This window comes from Pseudophryne corroboree, chromosome 2 (assembly GCF_028390025.1).
Source record: "Pseudophryne corroboree isolate aPseCor3 chromosome 2, aPseCor3.hap2, whole genome shotgun sequence".
Classification (NCBI taxonomy): domain Eukaryota; kingdom Metazoa; phylum Chordata; class Amphibia; order Anura; family Myobatrachidae; genus Pseudophryne; species Pseudophryne corroboree.
The window spans coordinates 6,001,966-6,028,905 of record NC_086445.1 but is presented as its reverse complement, the minus strand read 5'-3'; the positions used below and the strand labels follow the sequence as shown (position 1 = coordinate 6,028,905).

Here is a 26,940-nt window from a genome sequence, read left to right as displayed (position 1 = left end):
TGCGCACTGGAGATGTACCCGGGAATAAGGCGTGGGCGTCATGTTCTCGGGGACCTGCGCATTCACAGTAGACTATGGCTTTATGAGTCTACAAATTGCTGGAGAGGAAGGGGCCGTGACGGAAGCTGTAAGTAACAACTTTCCTGACACATATACAGTGTTACTCCTTATAACAGTACCCATCAGACAAAGGCTACAATCCTATTATACCGGCATCTTGTGAGGAAATGTCGCCTCTCACACTATTCCCACTCGCTCGTTACACCCCCCCCCCCCCCCCCCTGGCATTCTGCTGCCGGGATCCCGGGGTCGGTTTGCTGATCACAGGGATTCCTAGCGCCAGTCTCCCAGCCCCAACCCCTTAACATGACACTTTGTATAGATATGTCTTCAATCTCAACCAAACAATTCAGCCAGTAACCCGGACTACGGTAGAATTGTATCCAGCGTCACGTGCAGGGAACTATCGCTAGCAATCAGTCTACGGGGTACATTTACTAAGCAGTGATAAGAGCGGAGAAGTGAGCCATTGGAGATATTTCCACATCAACCAATCAGCAGCTCTGCATCATTTTATAGTATGCAAATTATAGATGTTACTTCAGTGCTGATTGGTTGCCATGGGCACTTCTCCACTCTTATCACTGCTTAGTAAATGTCCCCCTTAGTCTCTTACAATCTGCACACAAAGGGGGTCATTCAGATCTGATCACTGCTGTGCGTTTTCGCTCAGCGGGCGATCAGATCTGAACTGCGCAGGCGCCATGAGCCGCAATGCGCAGTTGCATCGGACAGCTACAACGGGCATCACCGGCCAGCGACAGGATGGTGCGAAGGATCTATTCACACGGGCGTTCACAAGGAGAGTGACAGGAAGAGGGCGTATGTGGGTGGTAACTGACCGTTTTCAGGGAGTGTTTGGGAACACGCAGGCGTGTCCAGGCGTTTTCAGGAAGGGTGTCTGACGTCAGCGCCGCCCCGATCAGCAGGATTCTATCACACTGGAAGAGTAAGTCCTGGGCTGCGCACACACTGCACACACTGCACACACTGCACACACTGGGGTTTAGCAGCTCTGCTACACAACATGCGATCGCACACTTTCACAGCGAAAATACAGTACACTCCTCCTGTAGACGGCGACTATTTGTCAGACAGCAAAAAACGCAGCCCAGCGATCAGATCTGAAATAGGCCCATAGTTCATTATATAAATGCTGAGATGAGCGCTCACGTGAATCGCTGGTGTAATGGAAGCTCCTGACTGTTACACCTCATTACTCCACGTGTGGATACTTCTGCTGCGCTAGTCTACATGTCAGGAGTATATAACTGTGTGAGGAGCACTTACTGACGTTACACCTCATTACTCCACGTGTGGATACTTCCGCTGTGCTAGTCTACATGTCAGGAGTATATAACTGTGTGAGGAGCACTTACTGACGTTACACTTCATTACTCCACGTGTGGATACTTCCGCTGCGCTAGTCTACATGTCAGGAGTATATAACTGTGTGAGGAGCACTTACTGACGTTACACTTCATTACTCCACGTGTGGTTACTTCCGCTGCGCTAGTCTACATGTAGGAGTATATAACTGTGCGAGGAGCACTTACTGACGTTACACTTCATTACTCCACGTGTGGTTACTTCCGCTGCGCTAGTCTACATGTCAGGAGTATATAACTGTGTGAGTAGCACTTACTGACGTTACACCTCATTACTCCACGTGTGGTTACTTCCGCTGCGCTAGTCTACATGTCAGGAGTATATAACTGTGTGAGGAGCACTTACTGACGTTACACCTCATTACTCCACGTGTGGATACTTCCGCTGCGCTAGTCTACATGTCAGGAGTATATAACTGTGTGAGGAGCACTTACTGACGTTACACCTCATTACTCCACGTGTGGTTACTTCCGCTGCGCTAGTCTACATGTCAGGAGTATATAACTGTGCGAGGAGCACTTACTGACGTTACACCTCATTACTCCACGTGTGGTTACTTCCGCTGCGCTAGTCTACATGTCAGGAGTGTATAACTGTGCGAGGAGCACTTACTGACGTTACACCTCATTACTCCACGTGTGGATACTTCCGCTGCGCTAGTCTACATGTCAGGAGTATATAACTGTGCGAGGAGCACTTACTGACGTTACACCTCATTACTCCACGTGTGGATACTTCCGCTGCGCTAGTCTACATGTGAGGAGTATATAACTGTGTGAGGAGCACTTACTGACGTTACACCTCATTACTCCACGTGTGGATACTTCCGCTGCGCTAGTCTACATGTCAGGAGTATATAACTGTGTGAGGAGCACTTACTGACGTTACACCTCATTACTCCACGTGTGGATACTTCTGCTGCGCTAGTCTACATGTCAGGAGTATATAACTGTGTGAGGAGCACTTACTGACGTTACACCTCATTACTCCACGTGTGGTTACTTCCGCTGCGCTAGTCTACATGTCAGGAGTATATAACTGTGCGAGGAGCACTTACTGACGTTACACCTCATTACTCCACGTGTGGTTACTTCCGCTGCGCTAGTCTACATGTCAGGAGTATATAACTGTGTGAGGAGCACTTACTGACGTTACACCTCATTACTCCACGTGTGGTTACTTCCGCTGCGCTAGTCTACATGTCAGGAGTATATAACTGTGTGAGGAGCACTTACTGACGTTACACCTCATTACTCCACGTGTGGATACTTCCGCTGCGCTAGTCTACATGTCAGGAGTATATAACTGTGCGAGGAGCACTTACTGACGTTACACCTCATTACTCCACGTGTGGTTACTTCCGCTGCGCTAGTCTACATGTCAGGAGTATATAACTGTGTGAGGAGCACTTACTGACGTTACACCTCATTACTCCACGTGTGGATACTTCCGCTGCGCTAGTCTACATGTCAGGAGTATATAACTGTGTGAGGAGCACTTACTGACGTTACACCTCATTACTCCACGTGTGGATACTTCCGCTGCGCTAGTCTACATGTCAGGAGTATATAACTGTGTGAGGAGCACTTACTGACGTTACACATCATTACTCCACGTGTAGTTACTTCCGCTGCGCTAGTCTACATGTCAGGAGTATATAACTGTGTGAGGAGCACTTACTGACGTTACACCTCATTACTCCACGTGTGGTTACTTCCGCTGCGCTAGTCTACATGTAGGAGTATATAACTGTGCGAGGAGCACTTACTGACGTTACACCTCATTACTCCACGTGTGGATACTTCCGCTGCGCTAGTCTACATGTCAGGAGTGTATAACTGTGTGAGGAGCACTTACTGACGTTACACCTCATTACTCCACGTGTGGTTACTTCCGCTGCGCTAGTCTACATGTCAGGAGTATATAACTGTGTGAGGAGCACTTACTGACGTTACACCTCATTACTCCACGTGTGGATACTTCCGCTGCGCTAGTCTACATGTCAGGAGTATATAACTGTGTGAGGAGCACTTACTGACTGTTACACCTCATTACTCCACGTGTGGTTACTTCCGCTGCGCTAGTCTACATGTCAGGAGTATATAACTGTGTGAGGAGCACTTACTGACGTTACACCTCATTACTCCACGTGTGGTTACTTCCGCTGCGCTAGTCTACATGTCAGGAGTATATAACTGTGTGAGGAGCACTTACTGATGTTACACCTCATTACTCCACGTGTGGTTACTTCCGCTGCGCTAGTCTACATGTCAGGAGTATATAACTGTGCGAGGAGCACTTACTGACTGTTACACCTCATTACTCCACGTGTGGATACTTCCGCTGCGCTAGTCTACATGTCAGGAGTATATAACTGTGTGAGGAGCACTTACTGACGTTACACCTCATTACTCCACGTGTGGTTACTTCCGCTGCGCTAGTCTACATGTCAGGAGTATATAACTGTGTGAGGAGCACTTACTGACGTTACACCTCATTACTCCACGTGTGGTTACTTCCGCTGCGCTAGTCTACATGTCAGGAGTATATAACTGTGTGAGGAGCACTTACTGACGTTACACCTCATTACTCCACGTGTGGATACTTCCGCTGCGCTAGTCTACATGTCAGGAGTATATAACTGTGTGAGGAGCACTTACTGACGTTACACCTCATTACTCCACGTGTGGATACTTCCGCTGCGCTAGTCTACATGTCAGGAGTATATAACTGTGTGAGGAGCACTTACTGACGTTGCACCTCATTACTCCACGTGTGGATACTTCCGCTGCGCTAGTCTACATGTCAGGAGTATATAACTGTGTGAGGAGCACTTACTGACGTTACACCTCATTACTCCACGTGTGGTTACTTCCGCTGCGCTAGTCTACATGTCAGGAGTATATAACTGTGTGAGGAGCACTTACTGACGTTACACCTCATTAATCCACGTGTGGTTACTTCCGCTGCGCTAGTCTACATGTCAGGAGTATATAACTGTGCGAGGAGCACTTACTGACGTTACACCTCATTACTCCACGTGTGGTTACTTCCGCTGCGCTAGTCTACATGTCAGGAGTATATAACTGTGTGAGGAGCACTTACTGACGTTACACCTCATTACTCCATGTGTGGTTACTTCCGCTGCGCTAGTCTACATGTCAGGAGTATATAACTGTGTGAGGAGCACTTACTGACGTTACACCTCATTACTCCACGTGTGGATACTTCCGCTGCGCTAGTCTACATGTCAGGAGTATATAACTGTGTGAGGAGCACTTACTGACGTTACACCTCATTACTCCACGTGTGGATACTTCCGCTGCGCTAGTCTACATGTCAGGAGTATATAACTGTGTGAGGAGCACTTACTGACGTTACACCTCATTACTCCACGTGTGGATACTTCCGCTGCGCTAGTCTACATGTCAGGAGTATATAACTGTGTGAGGAGCACTTACTGATGTTACACCTCATTACTCCACGTGTGGTTACTTCCGCTGCGCTAGTCTACATGTCAGGAGTATATAACTGTGCGAGGAGCACTTACTGATGTTACACCTCATTACTCCACGTGTGGTTACTTCCGCTGTGCTAGTCTACATGTCAGGAGTATATAACTGTATGAGGAGCACTTACTGACGTTACACCTCATTACTCCACGTGTGGTTACTTCTGCTGTGCTAGTCTACATGTCAGGAGTATATAACTGTGTGAGGAGCACTTACTGACGTTACACCTCATTACTCCACGTGTGGTTACTTCCGCTGCGCTAGTCTACATGTCAGGAGTATATAACTGTGTGAGGAGCACTTACTGACGTTACACCTCATTACTCCACGTGTGGTTACTTCCGCTGCGCTAGTCTACATGTCAGGAGTATATAACTGTGTGAGGAGCACTTACTGACGTTACACCTCATTACTCCACGTGTGGTTACTTCCGCTGCGCTAGTCTACATGTCAGGAGTATATAACTGTGTGAGGAGCACTTACTGACGTTACACCTCATTACTCCACGTGTGGTTACTTCCGCTGCGCTAGTCTACATGTCAGGAGTATATAACTGTGTGAGGAGCACTTACTGACGTTACACCTCATTAATCCACGTGTGGTTACTTCCGCTGCGCTAGTCTACATGTCAGGAGTATATAACTGTGTGAGGAGCACTTACTGACGTTACACCTCATTACTCCACGTGTGGTTACTTCCGCTGCGCTAGTCTACATGTCAGGAGTATATAACTGTGTGAGGAGCACTTACTGACGTTACACCTCATTACTCCACGTGTGGTTACTTACGCTGCGCTAGTCTACATGTCAGGAGTATATAACTGTGTGAGGAGCACTTACTGACGTTACACCTCATTACTCCACGTGTGGTTACTTCTGCTGCGCTAGTCTACATGTCAGGAGTATATAACTGTGTGAGGAGCACTTACTGACTGTTACACCTCATTACTCCACGTGTGGATACTTCCGCTGCGCTAGTCTACATGTCAGGAGTATATAACTGTATGAGGAGCACTTACTGACGTTACACCTCATTACTCCACGTGTGGTTACTTCCGCTGTGCTAGTCTACATGTCAGGAGTATATAACTGTATGAGGAGCACTTACTGACGTTACACCTCATTACTCCACGTGTGGATACTTCCGCTGCGCTAGTCTACATGTCAGGAGTATATAACTGTGCGAGGAGCACTTACTGACGTTACACCTCATTACTCCACGTGTGGTTACTTCCGCTGCGCTAGTCTACATGTCAGGAGTATATAACTGTATGAGGAGCACTTACTGACGTTACACCTCATTACTCCACGTGTGGATACTTCCGCTGCGCTAGTCTACATGTCAGGAGTATAAAACTGTGTGAGGAGCACATACTGACGTTACACCTCATTACTCCACGTGTGGATACTTCCGCTGCACTAGTCTACATGTCAGGAGTATATAACTGTGTGAGGAGCACTTACTGACGTTACACCTCATTACTCCACGTGTGGTTACTTCCGCTGCGCTAGTCTACATGTCAGGAGTATATAACTGTGCGAGGAGCACTTACTGACGTTACACCTCATTACTCCACGTGTGGTTACTTCCGCTGCGCTAGTCTACATGTCAGGAGTATATAACTGTGTGAGGAGCACTTACTGACATTACACCTCATTACTCCACGTGTGGATACTTCCGCTGCGCTAGTCTACATGTCAGGAGTATATAACTCTGTGAGGAGCACTTACTGACTATTACACCTCATTACTCCACGTGTGGATACTTACGCTGCGCTAGTCTACATGTCAGGAGTATATAACTGTGCGAGGAGTACTTACTGACGTTACACCTCATTACTCCACGTGTGGATACTTACGCTGCGCTAGTCTACATGTCAGGAGTATATAACTGTGTGAGGAGCACTTACTGACATTACACCTCATTACTTCACGTGTGGATACTTCCGCTGCGCTAGTCTACATGTCAGGAGTATATAACTGTGTGAGGAGCACTTACTGACGTTACACCTTATTACTCCACGTGTGGATACTTCCGCTGCGCTAGTCTACATGTCAGGAGTATATAACTCTTTGAGGAGCACTTACTGACGTTACACCTCATTACTCCACGTGTGGTTACTTCCGCTGCGCTAGTCTACATGTCAGGAGTATATAACTGTGTGAGGAGCACTTACTGACGTTACACCTCATTACTCCACGTGTGGTTACTTCCGCTGCGCTAGTCTACATGTCAGGAGTATATAACTGTGTGAGGAGCACTTACTGACGTTACACCTCATTACTCCACGTGTGGATACTTCCGCTGCGCTAGTCTACATGTCAGGAGTATATAACTGTGTGAGGAGCACTTACTGACGTTACACCTTATTACTCCACGTGTGGATACTTCCGCTGCGCTAGTCTACATGTCAGGAGTATATAACTGTGTGAGGAGCACTTACTGACGTTACACCTCATTACTCCACGTGTGGATACTTCCGCTGCGCTAGTCTACATGTCAGGAGTATATAACTGTGTGAGGAGCACTTACTGACGTTACACCTCATTACTCCACGTGTGGTTACTTCCGCTGCGCTAGTCTACATGTCAGGAGTATATAACTGTGCGAGGAGCACTTACTGACGTTACACCTCATTACTCCACGTGTGGATACTTCCGCTGCGCTAGTCTACATGTGAGGAGTATATAACTGTGCGAGGAGCACTTACTGACGTTACACCTCATTACTCCACGTGTGGTTACTTCCGCTGCGCTAGTCTACATGTGAGGAGTATATAACTGTGTGAGGAGCACTTACTGTAGGATGGATATAATTTCCTGATTGACCTATTTCCTCTTGGAAAGGAACAAGAGACTGCGACACGTTCCAATCACGCAGTTATTACTCCCTGTGTGGACAGCTTTGCACCTCGTTGTTCTAGTCACAGCCTGAGTAATAGCTATGTAGTCCCTGATGTTCCTGAGGGAGATGTCTATTATTTGGGGGGTGTCATCTTATCCACATAAAGCCTAGGAGCTTACGTTCTACTAATATCCCCTGCAGGTTATTATAGTACCTCAGATAATGGGGGTCATTCTGACCTCATCGCTCGCTACTGTTTGTCGTAGCGCAGCGATCAGGTCAGAAGTGCACATGTGATGGTGCTGCAGTGCGCCGGTGCATGGCTGACAGCCAACAGCTGTCGTTGCCTAGCGATTGCCTCTGCCTGATTGACAGGCAGATGCGGTTGCTGGGTAGGAGGGGCCGGCACGGCGGTGTTTGGCTGCCGTTTTGTGGGCGTGGTCCGGCCAGTGCAGGGGTGGATGGACCGTGTGGGGGGTGGGCCGCAGCGGCTGAGTGATGTCACACGCAGCCGCTGCGACCCAGGCAGCAATGAGTAGCTCCTGCCAGCACAGGAGCTGCGCCGGCTGGGAGCTACTATTGAAGTACAAAAGCATTGTTGCTGTGCAATGTTTTTGTACTTCAGCGATGGGGCGGGGACTGACATGTGGGGCGCACTATCCCTGTGCTGGGCGTCCCCCCACATGTCTGAGTGCCTGATCATAGATGTGCCAAATTTAGTACAGCTACGATCAAGTCGGAATCAACCCCATGTCTGCTCCTCTACTCCTATATCATGTACTGGCAGCCCTGATCACACCGCACGCTGACAGCCCTGATCACACCGCACGCTGACAGCCCTGATCACACCGCACGCTGACAGCCCTGATCACACCGCACGCTGACAGCCCTGATCACACCGCACACTGACAGCCCTGATCACACCGCACGCTGACAGCCCCGATCACACCGCACACTGACAGCCCCGATCACACCGCACACTGACAGCCCCGATCACTCCGCACACTGACAGCCCCGATCACACCGCACACTGACAGCCCCGATCACACCGCACACTGACAGCCCCGATCACTCCGCACACTGACAGCCCCGATCACACCGCACACTGACAGCCCCGATCACACCGCACACTGACAGCCCCGATCACACCGCACACTGACAGCCCTGATCACACCGCACACTGACAGCCCCGATCACACCGCACACTGACAGCCCTGATCACACCGCATGCTGACAGCCCCGATCACACCGCACACTGACAGCCCCGATCACACCGCACACTGACAGCCCCGATCACTCCGCACACTGACAGCCCCGATCACACCGCACACTGACAGCCCCGATCACACCGCACACTGACAGCCCCGATCACTCCGCACACTGACAGCCCCGATCACACCGCACACTGACAGCCCCGATCACACCGCACACTGACAGCCCCGATCACTCCGCACACTGACAGCCCCGATCACACCGCACACTGACAGCCCCGATCACACCGCACACTGACAGCCCCGATCACACCGCACGCTGACAGCCCCGATCACACCGCACACTGACAGCCCTGATCACTCCGCACACTGACAGCCCCGATCACACCGCACACTGACAGCCCCGATCACTCCGCACACTGACAGCCCCGATCACACCGCACACTGACAGCCCTGATCACACCGCATGCTGACAGCCCTGATCACACCGCACACTGACAGCCCCGATCACACCGCACACTGACAGCCCCGATCACTCCGCACACTGACAGCCCCGATCACACCGCACACTGACAGCCCCGATCACACCGCACACTGACAGCCCCGATCACTCCGCACACTGACAGCCCCGATCACACCGCACACTGACAGCCCCGATCACACCGCACACTGACAGCCCCGATCACACCGCACGCTGACAGCCCCGATCACACCGCACACTGACAGCCCTGATCACTCCGCACACTGACAGCCCCGATCACACCGCACACTGACAGCCCCGATCACTCCGCACACTGACAGCCCCGATCACACCGCACGCTGACAGCCCTGATCACACCGCATGCTGACAGCCCCGATCACACCGCACACTGACAGCCCCGATCACACCGCACACTGACAGCCCCGATCACACCGCACACTGACAGCCCTGATCACTCCGCACACTGACAGCCCCGATCACACCGCACACTGACAGCCCCGATCACACCGCACGCTGACAGCCCCGATCACTCCGCACACTGACAGCCCCGATCACACCGCACACTGACAGCCCCGATCACACCGCACACTGACAGCCCCGATCACTCCGCACACTGACAGCCCCGATCACACCGCACACTGACAGCCCCGATCACACCGCACACTGACAGCCCTGATCACACCGCACACTGACAGCCCTGATCACACCGCACACTGACAACCCCGATCACACTGCACACTGACAGCCCTGATCACACCGACAGCCCCGATCACTCCGCACACTGACAGCCCCGATCACACTGCACACTGACAGCCCCGATCACACCGCACACTGACAGCCCCGATCACACCGCACACTGACAGCCCCGATCACTCCGCACACTGACAGCCCCGATCACACCGCACACTGACAGCCCCGATCACACCGCACACTGACAGCCCCGATCACACCGCACACTGACAGCCCTGATCACACCGCACACTGACAACCCCGATCACACTGCACACTGACAGCCCTGATCACACCGACAGCCCCGATCACTCCGCACACTGACAGCCCCGATCACACCGCACACTGACAGCCCCGATCACACCGCACACTGACAACCCCGATCACACTGCACACTGACAGCCCTGATCACACCGCACACTGACAGCCCCGATCACACCGCACACTGACAGCCCTGATCACACTGCACACTGACAGCCCTGATCACTCTGCACACTGACAGCCCCGATCACACCGCACACTGACAGCCCCGATCACACCGCACACTGACAGCCCTGATCACTCTGCACCCTGACAGTCCTGATCACACCGCACACTGACAGACCTGATCACACCGCACACTGACAGTCCTGATCACACCGCACACTGACAGACCTGATCACACCGCACACTGACAGCCCCGATCACACCGCACACTGACAGCCCTGATCACACTGCACACTTACAGCCCTGATCACACCGCACACTGACAGCCCTGATCACACCGCACACTGACAGCCATGATCACACTGCACACTGACAGCCCTGATCACACTGCACACTGACAGCCCTGATCACACAGCATACTGACAGCCCTGATCACACCGCACACTGACAGCCCCGATCACACCGCACACTGACAGCCCCGATCACGCCGCACACTGACAGTCCTGATCACACCGCACACTGACAGCCCTAATCACTCCGCACACTGACAGCCCCGATCACACCGCACACTGACAGCCCCGATCACACCGCACACTGACAGCCCCGATCACACCGCACACTAACAGCCCTGATCACTCTGCACACTGCCAGCCCCGATCACACCGCACACTGACAGCCCCGATCACACCGCACACTGACAGCCCTGATCACACTGCACACTGACAGCCCTGATCACACTGCACACTGACAGCCCTGATCACACTGACAGCCCTGATCACACCGCACACTGACAGCCCCGATCACAACGCACACTGACAGCCCCGATCACTCCGCACACTGACAGCCCCGATCACTCCGCACACTGACAGCCCCGATCACACGGCACACTGACAGCCCTGATCACTCCGCACACTGACAGCCCCGATCACTCCGCACACTTACAGCCCTGATCACACTGCACACTGACAGCCCCGATCAGCCCCGATCACACGGCACACTGACAGCCCCGATCACACGGCACACTGACAGCCCCGATCACACGGCACACTGACAGACCCGATCACACGGCACACTGACAGCCCTGATCACACGGCACACTGACAGCCCTGATCACACTGCACACTGACAGGACTGATCACACCACACACTGACAGGACTGATCACACAACACACTGACAGCCCTGATCACTCTGCACACTGACAGACCCGATCACACTGCACACTAACAGCCCCGATCACACTGCACACTGACAGACCCGATCACACTGCACACTGACAGACCCGATCACACCGCACACTGACAGCCCTGATCACACCGCACACTGACAGCCCTGATCACACCGCACATGACAGTCCTGATCACACCGCACACTGACAGCCCTGATCACACCGCACACTGACAGCCCCGATCACACCGCTCACTGACAGCCCTGATCACACCGCACACTGACAGCCCCGATCACACCGCACACTGACAGCCCTGATCACACCGCACACTGACAGAACTGATCACACCGCACACTGACAGCCCCGATCACACTGCACACTGACAGCCCTGATCACACTGCAAACTGACAGCCCTGATCACACCGCACACTGACAGCCCTGATCACACTGCAAACTGACAGCCCTGATCACACCACACACTGACAGCCCTGATCACACCGCACACTGACAGCCCCGATCACACCGCACACTGACAGCCCCGATCACACCGCACACTGACAGCCCCGATCACACCGCACACTGACAGAACTGATCACACTGCACACTGACAGAACTGATCACTCTGCACACTGACAGCCCTGATCACACTGCACACTGACAGCCCTGATCACACCGCACACTGACAGCCCTGATCACACTCTACACTGACAGAACTGATCACACTGCACACTGACAGCCCCGATCACACTGCACACTGACAGCCCCGATCACACGGCACACGGACAGCCCTGATCACACGGCACACTGACAGCCCTGATCACACTGCACACTGACAGAACTGATCACACTGCACACTGACAGCCCTGATCACACCGCACACTGACAGGACTGATCACACTGCACACTGACAGGACTGTGCCAGTACAGGGTCTCCAGCCCCCCAGCTCACCAGGAAGGGGAAGGTTTTGGGGCGGTTCCAGCACAGCGTCCTGTCAGTCCACAGAAGGGAGCCCCGCCTCTGACTTCCAGAGAGTCTCCAGCGCCGGATGTCTCCTCACACAAGCAGCGACACACCGTCCAAGCCCCGGTAATCGTAGCTCTGCTCCACCAGTCACTTACCTCAGAGGAGACCGCACAGCGCTCATCAGGTGCCAAATCCCTGAGGTAGTGCTCAGATGCCGCAGCTTCCCTCTCCTCACTCAGGGCTCTATTTACTAAGCCTTGGAGAGTGATAAAGCCCCATCCAATGAGCTGCTAGCTGCCATGTCACAGGCTGGGTCTGAGAAATGACAGGAGCTGGTTGATTGGTCCTTTATCTCCATCCAGCGCCGGTGCTAGGGTGTTATCACCCCCCTGCAAACTATAAATCTACACCCTCATATATTTTACAAAATGGACAGCGCATGTAAAAAAAGGGGTGTGGTCTCAGAAGGAAGGGGCGTGGCCACACAACAGTACCTCCATCACGCCAATCTGCTACAAGAAACGGCGTGTGAATCTTTTTTCACAAGTATATACAGTACATTATGCTGGGTATGTACATGTTATCATTATGGATATAATAGAATGAATATAAAAGGTGTCTGTGACTCACTCTCTTGGTCCAGGTGATAATCTGAGTTTCGGTGAAGGTGTCGTACGACTCCTGGAAATAGTTCTGCAGTTTCTCCTTGATGAGGGAAATGGTGATTTTGGAAGAACTAAGATTTGCCACCTCTGAGATGATGTTTGCCACACGCCCGGATCCTTCCACGATGACACATGGGGTGTTATTACACATGGAGTTATATATGGTCTGCAGAAAGGACAATGTGGACATTGGGGAAATGGGTTACAGGAAAATAAAGCAGATACATCTATATCCTGAGGAGACCAAGAAAATATCACCCAGCATTATCCTCTCCCTGTCATCATTATCTCAGCTTCAGTAGTAATGTCACAGTTACCATCTTCTTCCATCATTTGTCTTCTGACACAAATCCTCATCTCTAACCTGCAATTTTATCACATGTCTTTCTGCTTCCTAATTACATACTTGTTATAAAAAATAATATAAGACAGATCATGTGTATCAGCTGTATAATCCCTTATTAACCTAATACAGTATATGGTGGCAGTAGTGGGCCATAAATTCTGTGTGGGGCTGGGGGGATACAACTGCACAGAGAAGTAATAGGAGGTGTGAGCGCACCTAATGGCTGCAGAGTGGAGACAGTCCAGGAGAGACTGCTGCAGCCAGGTGAAGTGCTGCCGCCTGTGTATACAGACCAGGAGAGACTGCTGCAGCCAGGTGAAGTGCTGCCGCCTGTGTATACAGACCAGGAGAGACTGCTGCAGTCAGGTGAAGTGCTGCCGCCTGTGTATACAGACCAGGAGAGACTGCTGCAGCCAGGTGAAGTGCTGCCGCCTGTGTATACAGACCAGGAGAGACTGCTGCAGCCAGGTGAAGTGCTGCCGCCTGTGTATACAGACCAGGAGAGACTGCTGCAGCCAGGTGAGGTGCTGCTGCCTGTGTATACAGACCAGGAGAGACTGCTGCAGCCAGGTGAAGTGCTGCCGCCTGTGTATACAGACCAGGAGAGACTGCTGCAGCCAGGTGAAGTGCTTCCACCTGTGTATACAGACCAGGAGAGACTGCTGCAGCCAGGTGATGTGCTACCTCCTGTGTATACAGACCAGGAGAGACTGCTGCAGTCAGGTGAAGTGCTGCCGCCTGTGTATACAGACCAGGAGAGACTGCTGCAGCCAGGTGAAGTGCTGCCGCCTGTGTATACAGACCAGGAGAGACTGCTGCAGCCAGGTGAAGTGCTTCCACCTGTGTATACAGACCAGGAGAGACTGCTGCAGCCAGGTGAAGTGCTTCCGCCTGTGTATACAGACCAGGAGAGACTGCTTCAGTCAGGTGAAGTGCTGCCGCCTGTGTATACAGACCAGGAGAGACTGCTGCAGCCAGGTGAAGTGCTGCCGCCTGTGTATACAGACCAGGAGAGACTGCTGCAGCCAGGTGAAGTGCTGCCGCCTGTGTATACAGACCAGGAGAGACTGCAGCAGCCAGGTGAAGTGCTGCCACCTGTGTATACAGACCAGCAGAGACTGCTGCAGCCAGGTGAAGTGCTGCCACCTGTGTATACAGACCAGGAGAGAATGCTGCAGCCAGGTGAAGTGCTGCTGACTGTGTATACAGACCAGGAGAGACTGCTGCAGCCAGGTGAAGTGCTGCCACCTGTGTATACAGACCAGGAGAGAATGCTGCAGCCAGGTGAAGTGCTGCTGACTGTGTATACAGACCAGGAGAGACTGCTGCAGCCAGGTGAAGTGCTGCCGCCTGTGTATACAGACCAGGAGAGACTGCTGCAGCCAGGTGACGTGCTGCCGCCTGTGTATACAGACCAGGAGAGACTGCTGCAGCCAGGTGAAGTGCTGCCGCCTGTGTATACAGACCAGGAGAGACTGCTGCAGCCAGGTGAAGTGCTGCCGCCTGTGTATACAGACCAGGAGAGACTGCTGCAGCCAGGTGACGTGCTGCCACCTGTGTATACAGACCAGGAGAGACTGCTGCAGCCAGGTGAAGTGCTACCTGTGTATACAGACCAGGAGTGACTGCTGCAGCCAGGTGAAGTGCTGCCGCCTGTGTATACAGACCAGGAGAGACTGCTGCAGTCAGGTGAAGTGCTACCTGTGTATACAAACCAGGAGAGACTGCTACAGCCAGGTGAAGTGCTGCCGCCTGTGTATACAGACCAGGAGAGACTGCTGCAGTCAGGTGAAGTGCTTTTGCCTGTTTATAAAGACCAGGAGAGACTGCTGCAGCCAGGTGATGTGCTGCTGCCTGTGTATACAGACCAGGAGAGACTGCTGCAGCCAGGTGAGGTGCTGCCACCTGTGTATACAGACCAGGAGAGACTGCTGCAGCCAGGTGATGTGCTGCCGCCTGTGTATACAGACCAGGAGAGACTGCTGCAGTCAGGTGAAGTGCTGCCGCCTGTGTATACAGACCAGGAGAGACTGCTGCAGCCAGGTGATGTGCTGCCACCTGTGTATACAGACCAGGAGAGACTGCTGCAGCTAGGTGAAGTGCTGCCACCTGTGTATACAGACCAGGAGAGACTGCTGCAGCCAGGTGAAGTGCTGCCGCCTGTGTATACAGACCAGGAGAGACTGCTGCAGCCAGGTGAGGTGCTGCAGCCTGTGTATACAGTCCAGGAGAGACTGCTGCAGCCAGTTGAAGTGCTGCCGCCTGTGTATACAGACCAGGAGAGACTGCTGCAGCCAGGTGAAGTGCTGCCATCTGTGTATACAGACCAGGAGAGACTGCTGCAGTCAGGTGAAGTGCTGCCGCCTGTGTATACAGACCAGTAGAGACTGCTGCAGCCAGGTGAAGTGCTGCCGCCTGTGTATACAGACCAGGAGAGACTGCTGCAGCCAGGTGACATCTGCCGCCTGTGTATACAGACCAGGAGAGACTGCTGCAGCCAGGTGAGGTGCTGCCGCCTGTGTGTATACAGACCAGGAGAGACTGCTGCAGCCAGGTGAAGTGCTGCCGCCTGTGTATACAGACCAGGAGAGACTGCTGCAGCCAGGTGAAGTGCTGCCGCCTGTGTATACAGACCAGGAGAGACTACTGCAGCCAGGTGAAGTGCTGCCGCCTGTGTATACAGACCAGGAGAGACTGCTGCAGCTAGGTGATATGCTGCCACCTGTGTATACAGACCAGGAGAGACTGCTGCAGTCAGGTGAAGTGCTGCCGCCTGTGTATACAGACCAGGAGAGACTGCTGCAGCCAGGTGAAGTGCTGCCGCCTGTGTATACAGACCAGGAGAGACTGCTGCAGCCAGGTGATGTGCTGCCGCCTGTGTATACAGACCAGGAGAGACTGCTGCAGCCAGGTGAAGTGCTGCCGCCTGTGTATACAGACCAGGAGAGACTGCTGCAGCCAGGTGAAGTGCTGCCGCCTGTGTATACAGACCAGGAGAGACTACTGCAGCCAGGTGAAGTGCTGCCGCCTGTGTATACAGACCAGGAGAGACTGCTGCAGCCAGGTGACATGCTGCCGCCTGTGTATACAGACCAGGAGAGACTGCTGCAGCCAGGTGAGGTGCTGCCGCCTGTGTGTATACAGACCAGGAGATACTGCTGCAGCCAGGTGAAGTGCTGCCGCCTGTGTATACAGACCAGGAGAGACTGCTGCAGCCAGGTGAAGTGCTGCCGCCTGTGTATACAGACCAGGAGAGACTACTGCAGCCAGGTGAAGTGCTGCCGCCTGTGTATACAGACCAGGAGAGACTGCTGCAGCCAGGTGATATGCTGCCACCTGTGTATACAGACCAGGAGAGACTGCTGCAGCCAGGTGAGGTGCTGCTGCCTGTGTATACAGACAAGGAGAGACTGCTGCAGCCAGGTGAAGTGCTGCCGCCTGTGTATACAGACCAGGAGAGACTGCTGCAGCCAGGTGATGTGCTGCCGCCTGTGTATACAGACCAGGAGAGACTGCTGCAGCCAGGTGAAGTGCTGCCGCCTGTGTATACAGACCAGGAGAGACTGCTGCAGCCAGGTGAGGTGCTGCCGCCTGTGTATACAGTCCAGGAGAGACTGCTGCAGCCAGGTGAAGTGCTTCCGTCTGTGTATACAGACCAGGAGAGACTGCTGCAGCCATGTGAAGTGCTGCCGCCTGTGTATACAGACCAGGAGAGACAGCTGCAGCCAGGTGAAGTGCTGCCGCCTGTGTGTATACAGACCAGGAGATACTGCTGCAGCCAGGTGAAGTGCTGCCGCCTGTGTGTATACAGACCAGGAGATACTGCTGCAGCCAGGTGAAGTGCTGCCGCCTGTGTATACAGACCAGGAGAGACTGCTGCAGCCAGGTGAAGTGCTGCCGCCTGTGTATACACACCAGGAGAGACTGCTGCAGCCAGGTGAAGTGCTGCCGCCTGTGTATACAGACCAGGAGAGACTGCTGCATCCAGGTGAGGTGCTTCCGCCTGTGTATACAGACCAGGAGAGACTGCTGCAGCCAGGTGAGGTGCTGCCGCCTGTGTATACAGACCAGGAGAGACTGCTGCAGCCAGGTGAAGTGCTGCCGCCTGTGTATACAGACCAGGAGAGACTGCTGCAGACAGGTGAAGTGCTGCCGCCTGTGTTTACAGACCAGGAGAGACTGCTGCAGCCAGGTGATGTGCTGCCGCCTGTGTATACAGACCAGGAGAGACTGCTGCAGCCTGGTGAAGTGCTGCCGCCTGTGTATACAAACCAGGAGAGACTGCTGCAGCCAGGTGAGGTGCTGCCGACTGTGTATACAGACCAGGAGAGACTGCTGCAGCCAGGTGAAGTGCTGCCACCTGTGTATACAGACCAGGAGAGACTGCTGCAGCCAGGTGAAGTGCTGCCGCCTGTGTTTACAGACCAGGAGAGACTGCTGCAGCCAGGTGAGGTGCTGCCACCTGTGTATACAGTCCAGGAGAGACTGCTGCAGCAAGGTGATGAGCTGCTGCCTGTGTATACAGACCAGGAGAGACTGCTGCAGCCAGGTGAGGTGCTGCCGCCTGTGTATACAGTCCAGGAGAGACTGCTGCAGCCAGGTGAAGTGCTTCCGTCTGTGTATACAGACCAGGAGAGACTGCTGCAGCCATGTGAAGTGCTGCTGCCTGTGTATACAGACTAGGTGGGACTGCTGCAGCCAGGTAAAGTGCTGCCGCCTGTGTATACAGACCAGGAGAGACTGCTGCAGCCAGGTGAGGTGCTGCTGCCTGTGTATACAGACCAGGAGAGACTGCTGCAGCCAGGTGAAGTGCTGCCGCCTGTGTGTATACAGACCAGGAGATACTGCTGCAGCCAGGTGAAGTGCTGCCGCCTGTGTGTATACAGACCAGGAGATACTGCTGCAGCCAGGTGAAGTGCTGCCGCCTGTGTGTATACAGACCAGGAGATACTGCTGCAGCCAGGTGAAGTGCTGCCGCCTGTGTATACAGACCAGGAGAGACTGCTGCAGCCAGGTGAAGTGCTGCCGCCTGTGTATACACACCAGGAGAGACTGCTGCAGCCAGGTGAAGTGCTGCCGCCTGTGTATACAGACCAGGAGAGACTGCTGCATCCAGGTGAGGTGCTTCCGCCTGTGTATACAGACCAGGAGAGACTGCTGCAGCCAGGTGAGGTGCTGCCGCCTGTGTATACAGACCAGGAGAGACTGCTGCAGCCAGGTGAAGTGCTGCCGCCTGTGTATACAGACCAGGAGAGACTGCTGCAGACAGGTGAAGTGCTGCCGCCTGTGTTTACAGACCAGGAGAGACTGCTGCAGCCAGGTGATGTGCTGCCGCCTGTGTATACAGACCAGGAGAGACTGCTGCAGCCAGGTGAGGTGCTGCCGACTGTGTATACAGACCAGGAGAGACTGCTGCAGCCAGGTGAAGTGCTGCCACCTGTGTATACAGACCAGGAGAGACTGCTGCAGCCAGGTGAAGTGCTGCCGCCTGTGTTTACAGACCAGGAGAGACTGCTGCAGCCAGGTGAGGTGCTGCCACCTGTGTATACAGTCCAGGAGAGACTGCTGCAGCAAGGTGATGAGCTGCTGCCTGTGTATACAGACCAGGAGAGACTGCTGCAGCCAGGTGAGGTGCTGCCGCCTGTGTATACAGACCAGGAGAGACTGCTGCAGCTAGGTGAAGTGCTGCCACCTGTGTATACAGACCAGGAGAGACTGCTGCAGCCAGGTGATGTGCTGCCGCCTGTGTATACAGACCAGGAGAGACTGCTGCAGTCAGGTGAAGTGCTGCCGCCTGTGTATACAGACCAGGAGAGACTGCTGCAGCCAGGTGAAGTGCTGCCGCCTGTGTATACAGACCAGGAGAGACTGCTGCAGCCAGGTGAGGTGCTGCCGCCTGTGTATACAGTCCAGGAGAGACTGCTGCAGCCAGGTGAAGTGCTTCCGCCTGTGTATACAGACCAGGAGAGACTGCTGCAGCCAGGTGAAGTGCTGCCACCTGTGTGTACAGACCAGGAGAGATTTCTGCAGCCAGGTGAAGTGCTGCCGCCTGTGTATACATACCAGGAGAGACTGCTGCAGCCAGGTGAAGTGCTGCCACCTGTGTATACAGACCAGGAGAGACTGCTGCAGCCAGGTGATGTGCTGCCACCTGTGTATACAGACCAGTAGAGACTGCTGCAGTCAGGTGAAGTGCTGCCGCCTGTGTATACAGACCAGGAGAGACTGCTGCAGCCATGTGAAGTGCTGCCACCTGTGTATACAGACCAGGAGACACTGCTGCAGCCAGGTGAAGTGCTGCCGCCTGTGTATACAGACCAGGAGAGACTGCTGCAGTCAGGTGAAGTGCTGCCGCCTGTGTATACAGACCATGAGAGACTGCTGCAGCCAGGTGAAGTGCTGCCACCTGTGTATACAGACCAGGAGACACTGCTGCAGCCAGGTGATGTGCTGCCGCCTGTGTATACAGACCAGGAGAGACTGCTGCAGCCAGGTGAGGTGCTGCGCCTGTGTATACAGACCAGGAGAGACTGCTGCAGCCAGGTGAAGTGCTGCCGCCTGTGTATACAGACCAGGAGAGACTGCTGCAGCCAGGTGAGGAGCTGCCGCCTGTGTATACAGACCAGGAGAGACTGCTGCAGCCAGGTGAAGTGCTGCCGCCTGTGTATACAGTCCAGGAGAAACTGCTGCAGCCAGGTGAAGTGCTGCCACCTGTGTATACAGACCAGGAGAGACTGCTATAGCCAGGTGAAGTGCTGCCGCCTGTGTATACAGTCCAGGAGAAACTGCTGCAGCCAGGTGAAGTACTGCCGCCTGTGTATACAGGCCCTCATTCCGAGTTGATCGGTCGCAAGGCGAATTTAGCAGAGTTACACACGCTAAGCCGCCGCCTACTGGGAGTGAATCTTAGCTTCTTAAAATTGCGACCGATGTATTCGCAATATTGCGATTACTAACTACTTAGCAGTTTCTGAGTAGCTCCAGACTTACTCTGCCTGTGCGATCATTTCAGTGCTTGTCGTTCCTGGTTGACGTCACAAACACACCCAGCGTTCGCCCAGGCACTCCCACCGTTTCTCCGGCCACTCCTGCGTTTTTTCCGGAAACGGTAGCATTTTCAGCCACACGCCCCTGAAACGCCGTGTTTCCGCCCAGTAACACCCATTTCCTGTCAATCACATTACGATCGCCGGAGCGAAGAAAAAGCCGTGAGTAAAAATACTTTCTTCATAGTAAAGTTACTTGGCGCAGTCGCAGTGCGAACTTTGCGCATGCGTACTAAGCGGATTTTCACTGCGATGCGATGAAAAAGAACGAGCGAACAACTCGGAATGAGGGCCACAGACCAGGAGAGACTGCTGCAGCCAGGTGAGGAGCTGCCGCCTGTGTACATAGTCCAGGAGAAACTGCTGCAGCCAGGTGAAGTGCTGCCACCTGTGTATAGTGTATACAGACCAGGAGAGACTGCTGCAGCCAGGTGAAGTGCTGCCGTCTGTGTATACAGACCAGGAGAGACTGCTGCAGCCAGGTGAAGTGCTGCCGCCTGTGTATACAGACCAGGAGAGACTGCTGCAGTCAGGTGAAGTGCTGCCGCCTGTGTACATAGTCCAGGAGAAACTGCTGCAGCCAGGTGAAGTGCTGCCGTCTGTGTATACAGACCAGGAGAAACTGCTGCAGCCAGGTGAAGTGCTGCCGTCTGTGTATACAGACCAGGAGAGACTGCTGCAGCCAGGTGAAGTGCTGCCACCTGTGTATACAGACCAGGAGAGACTGCTGCTGCCAGGTGAAGTGCTGCCGCCTGTGTATACAGACCAGGAGAGACTGCTGCAGCCAGGTGAAGTGCTGCCGCCTGTGTATACCGTACAGGAGAGACTGCTGCAGCCAGGTGAAGTGCTGCCGCCTGTGTATACAGACCAGGAGAGACTGCTGCAGCCAGGGGAAGTGCTGCCGCCTGTGTATACCGTACAGGAGAGACTGCTGCAGCCAGGTGAAGTGCTGCCGCCTGTGTATACAGACCAGGAGAGACTGCTGCAGCCAGGTGAAGTGCTGCCGCCTGTGTATACCGTACAGGAGAGACTGCTGCAGCCAGGTGAAGTGCTGCCGCCTGTGTATACCGTACAGGAGAGACTGCTGCAGCCAGGTGAAGTGCTGCCGCCTGTGTATACAGACCAGAAGAGACTGCTGCAGCCAGGTGAGGTGCTGCCGCCTGTGTATACAGACCAGGAGAGACTGCTGCAGCCAGGTGATGTGCTGCCACCTGTGTATACAGACCAGGAGAGACTGCTGCAGCCAGGTGAAGTGCTGCCACCTGTGTATACAGACCAGAAGAGACTGCTGCAGCCAGGTGAGGTGCTGCCGCCTGTGTATACAGACCAGGAGAGACTGCTGCAGCCAGGTGATGTGCTGCCACCTGTGTATACAGACCAGGAGAGACTGCTGCAGCCAGGTGAAGTGCTGCCACCTGTGTATACAGACCAGGAGAGACTGCTGCAGCCAGGTGAAGTGCTGCCGCCTGTGTATACAGACCAGAAGAGACTGCTGCAGCCAGGTGAAGTGCTGCCGCCTGTGTATACAGACCAGGAGAGACTGTGTCAGTTAGTCAGGCTGCCTGCGGATCCAGTCCAAGTGGGACTGTGAAATCCAAAGAGCCCAGGGAGCCAGGAGGCCATTGGGAGCCAGGAGGCCATCGACCAAGTCTGCAGGAGGCAGAAAGGACACAGATCCCTGTGGCTGTGCATATGACATTGTCAGTCCAGCAGACCGGAGTACCTGTGAGATACCGCAGGACACCGCTGCCTGTCAATCAGCCAGAGGCGTTATCAGATAATATGTGCCAACAACATCAACTGTCAGCTCATGTGCGCAGGGGTCCGGTCACCTAAATTGCTGTTACGATGCGACCTAAAATAGGCCTAATGCTTCTCTCTCCCTGACACTCTCTCTAACACTCTCTCCCTCTCTCCCAAACTAGTCTCTCATTCTCCCTGACTCTCTCTCTCTCTCTCTGACAATGTCTCTCTCTCTCTCCCTGACACTCTCTCTCTCTCTCTCTCTCTCTCTCTCTGACAATGTCTCTCTTTCCTTCTCAGACACCTTCTCTTACACTCTCTCCCTGACACTCTCTCTCTCTCTCTCTCTCTCTGACACTGTCTATCTCCCTCTCTCTCTGACAATGTCTCTCTTTCCTTCTCAGACACCTTCTCTTACACTCTCTCCCTGACACTCTCTCTCTCTCTCTCTCTCTCTCTCTGACACTGTCTCTCTCCCTCTCTCTCTGACAATGTCTCTCTTTCCTTCTCAGACACCTTCTCTTACACTCTCTCCCTGACACTCTCTCTCTCTGACAATGTCTCTTTCCTTCTCAGACACCTTCTCTTACACTCTCTCCCTGGCACTCTCTCTCTCTGACATTGTCTCTCTCTCTCCCTGACACTCAGATTCTCTCTTGATGACACACTCTCTCTTACACTGTCTTTGCCTCTGACAATGTCTCTCTCCCTCCCTGACTGTTTCTCTCTCTCTCCCTGACAATGTCTCTCTCCCTCCCTGACTGTTTCTCTCTCTCCCTGACACACTCTCTCTGACACCCTCTCTGTCTCTCCCTCTCTCTCTCTTTGACACTCTCTCTCTAACACGGTCTCTCCCTGACTGACACTGTTTCTCTCCATTTCTCTCTTCCTGACACTCTCTCTCTGACACTGTATTTCCCTCTCTCTCACTCTGATAATGGCCCTCATTCCGAGTTGATCGGTCGCAAGGCGAATTTAGCAGAGTTACACACGCTAAGCCGCCGCCTACTGGGAGTGAATCTTAGCTTCTTAAAATTGCGACCGATGTATTCGCAATATTGCGATTACTAACTACTTAGCAGTTTCAGAGTAGCTCCAGACTTACTCTGCCTGTGCGATCAGTTCAGTGCTTGTCGTTCCTGGTTGACGTCACAAACACACCCAGCGTTCGCCCAGGCACTCCCACCGTTTCCCCGGCCACTCCTGCGTTTTTTCCGGAAACGGTAGCGTTTTCAGCCACACGCCCCTGAAACGCCGTGTTTCCGCCCAGTAACACCCATTTCCTGTCAATCACATTACGATCGCCGGAGCGAAGAAAAAGCCGTGAGTAAAATTACTTTCTTCATAGTAAAGTTACTTGGCGCAGTCGCAGTGCGAACATTGCGCATGCGTACTAAGCGGATTTTCACTGCGATGCGATGAAAAATACCGAGCGAACAACTCGGAATGAGGGCCAATGTATCTCTCTCCCTCCCTCACACACACACACGGTCTCTCTATCCACCTTACACTGTTTTTCTCTCTCCCCATCTCTCTTCTTGACACTCAGACTCTCTCTCCCTGACACACTCTCTCTCTGACACTGTCTCTCAGACACTCTTGGACACTGTCTATTTCTCTCTCACTCTCTCCTTGACAATCTCTCTCTTACACTGTCTCTCCATCTGACAATGTCTCTCTCCCTCCCTGACACTGTCTTTCTCTCTCTCTCCCTGACATTGTCTCTCTCTCTCTCTCTCTCTCTGACACTGTCTCTCTTTCCTTCTCAGACACCTTCTCTTACACTCTCTCCCTTACACTCTCTCTCTCTCTCTCTCTGACAATGTCTCTCTTTCCTTCTCAGACACCTTCTCTTACACTCTCTCCCTGACACTCTCTCTCTCTCTCTCTCTGACACTGTCTCTCTTTCCTTCTCAGACACCTTCTCTTACACTCTCTCCCTGACACACTCTCTCTCTCTCTCTCTCTCTCTCTCTGACACTGTCTCTCTTTCCTTCTCAGACACCTTCTCTTACACTCTCTTCTTGACACTCTCTCTCTCTCTCTCTCTCTCTGACAATGTCTCTCTTTCCTTCTCAGACACCTTCTCTTACACTCTCTCCCTGACACTCTCTCTCTCTCTCTCTGACACTGTCTCTCTTTCCTTCTCAGACACCTTCTCTTACACTCTCTCCCTGACACTCTCTCTCTCTCTCTCTCTCTCTCTGACAATGTCTCTCTTTCCTTCTCAGACACCTTCTCTTACTCTCCCTCCCTGACACACTCTCTCTCTCTCTCTCTCTCTCTCTCTCTCTGACACTGTCTCTCTTTCCTTCTCAGACACCTTCTCTTACACTCTCTCCCTGACACTCTCTCTCTCTCTCTCTGACAATGTCTCTCTTTCCTTCTCAGACACCTTCTCCTACACTCTCTCCCTGACACTCTCTCTCTCTCTCTGACAATGTCTCTCTTTCCTTCTCAGACACCTTCTCTTACACTCTCTCCCTGACACTCTCTCTCTCTCTGACACTCTCTCTCTCTCTCCCTGACACTCAGATTCTCTCTTGATGACACACTCTCTCTTACACTGTCTTTGCCTCTGACAATGTCTCTCTCCCTCCCTCACACACACGGTCTCTCTATCCACCTTACACTGTTTTTATCTCTCCCCATCTCTCTTCTTGACACTCAGACTCTCTCTCCCTGACACACTCTCTCTCTGACACTGTCTCTCAGACACTCTTGGACACTGTCTATTTCTCTCTCACTCTCTCCTTGACAATCTCTCTCTTACACTGTCTCTCCATCTGACAATGTCTCTCTCCCTCCCTGACACTGTCTTTCTCTCTCTCTCCCTGACATTGTCTCTCTCTCCCTTCCACTCTCTCTCGCTATCTCCCTGACATACTCTCTCCCTCTGGCTCTCACTGACACTCTCTCCCTGACACTCTCTCCCTCTCTCTCTTGGACACTGTCTCTCTCCCTGACACTGTCTTTCCCTCTCTCTCTCTGACAATGTATCACTCTCCCTCACACTTTCTTTCTCTCACATATTCTCTCCCTGACACTGTCTCTCTCTCTCTCTCTTGGACACTGTCTCTCTCCCTGACACTCTCTCTCTGACACTGTCTTTCCCTCTCTCTCTCTGAAAATGTATCACTCTCCCTCACACTTTCTTTCTCTCACACATTCTCTCCCTGACACTGTCTCTCTCTCTCTCTCTCCATCTCTCTTCCTGACACTCAGACTCTCTATCCCTGACACTCTCTCTCTGACACTGTCTCTCCCTCTGATAATATATCTCTTCCTCCCTGACACGGTCTCTCTCTCGCTCTCTCTGACAATGTCTCTCTCTTTCCCTGACGCCCTATCTCTCTCTGTCTCTCTGTCTTTCTCTCCCTGACACACTCTCTCCCTGACACTCTCTCCCTCTCTCTTGGACACTGTCTCTCTCCCTGACACTCTCTCTCTCTCTCTCTCTCTCTGACACGGTCTTTCCCTCTCTCTCTCTGACAATGTATCACTCTCCCTCACACTTTCTTTCTCTCACACATTCTCTCCCTGACACTGTCTCTCTCTTTTCCTGACACCCTCTCTCTGTCTCTGTCTTTCTCTCCCTGACACACTCTCTCACTGTCTCTTGCTCCCCTCTCTTTCTCTCTCCCTCCCTGACACTCTCTCTCTCACTCCTGCTCTCTCACCTTACATCTCTAACACCTTTTCTCTCCCTGATGCCCTCTCTCTCTCTCTCTCTCTCTCCCCTCATCTTTTTCTCTCTCTTTCTCCTGACACCCTATCTCTCGCACCTCTCTCATTCCCTATTTATCCGTTAAATCCTCTCTCTCTCTGCCTATCTGTCTTGCTCCTCTCCGTCTCTCTCTCTCCCTGACACCCTCACTCTTTCTCTGCTGCTCTTCTAAGGGACATCGCAGTGACAATGGTGGGGGGGGGGGGGGCGGCTTTCAGGATCTTGGTATGGGGCCCACAAAGTTCTAGTTACGCCCCTGATAAAGCTGTTTATTTAGTGATTATTGTGATTTTTGTAATTCTCAGTTTGTGACTCAGACACTGGATGATCCCTGTTTCCAGGGATTTGTGCTGCATGAGAAGTCAACTTTTTTAATTTTTTTTTGGGTAGAGGGGGTTTGGTGGTGGTAAACAATTATATATTGCTTCCCAGCACAATGTCCCCAACTTCTTTGTTGCAGATATAGTATTTGCTTGACTCTGGCAGGGGTACTCCGTCACTCTGGCAGGGGTACTCCGTCACTCTGGCAGGGGTACTCCGTCACTCTGGCAGGGGTACTCCGTCACTCTGGCAGGGGTACTCCGTAGAGATGAGCGGGTTCGGTTTCTCTGAAACCGAACCCGCACGAAC

The 26,940-nt window shown here is 53.0% G+C and overlaps 1 protein-coding gene across 1 annotated transcript in view; it reads right to left on the bottom strand.

The window, feature by feature from the left end:
- Positions 1–26,940, bottom strand: part of LOC134988777 (transient receptor potential cation channel subfamily M member 2-like) — a 448,705-nt gene that overhangs the window by 381,915 nt on the left and 39,850 nt on the right. Inside the window, exon 3 of the mRNA XM_063950574.1 lies at positions 13,414–13,614. Within this exon, the coding sequence (XP_063806644.1) occupies positions 13,414–13,614 (201 nt within the window). The remainder of the gene's footprint in view (positions 1–13,413; positions 13,615–26,940) is intronic.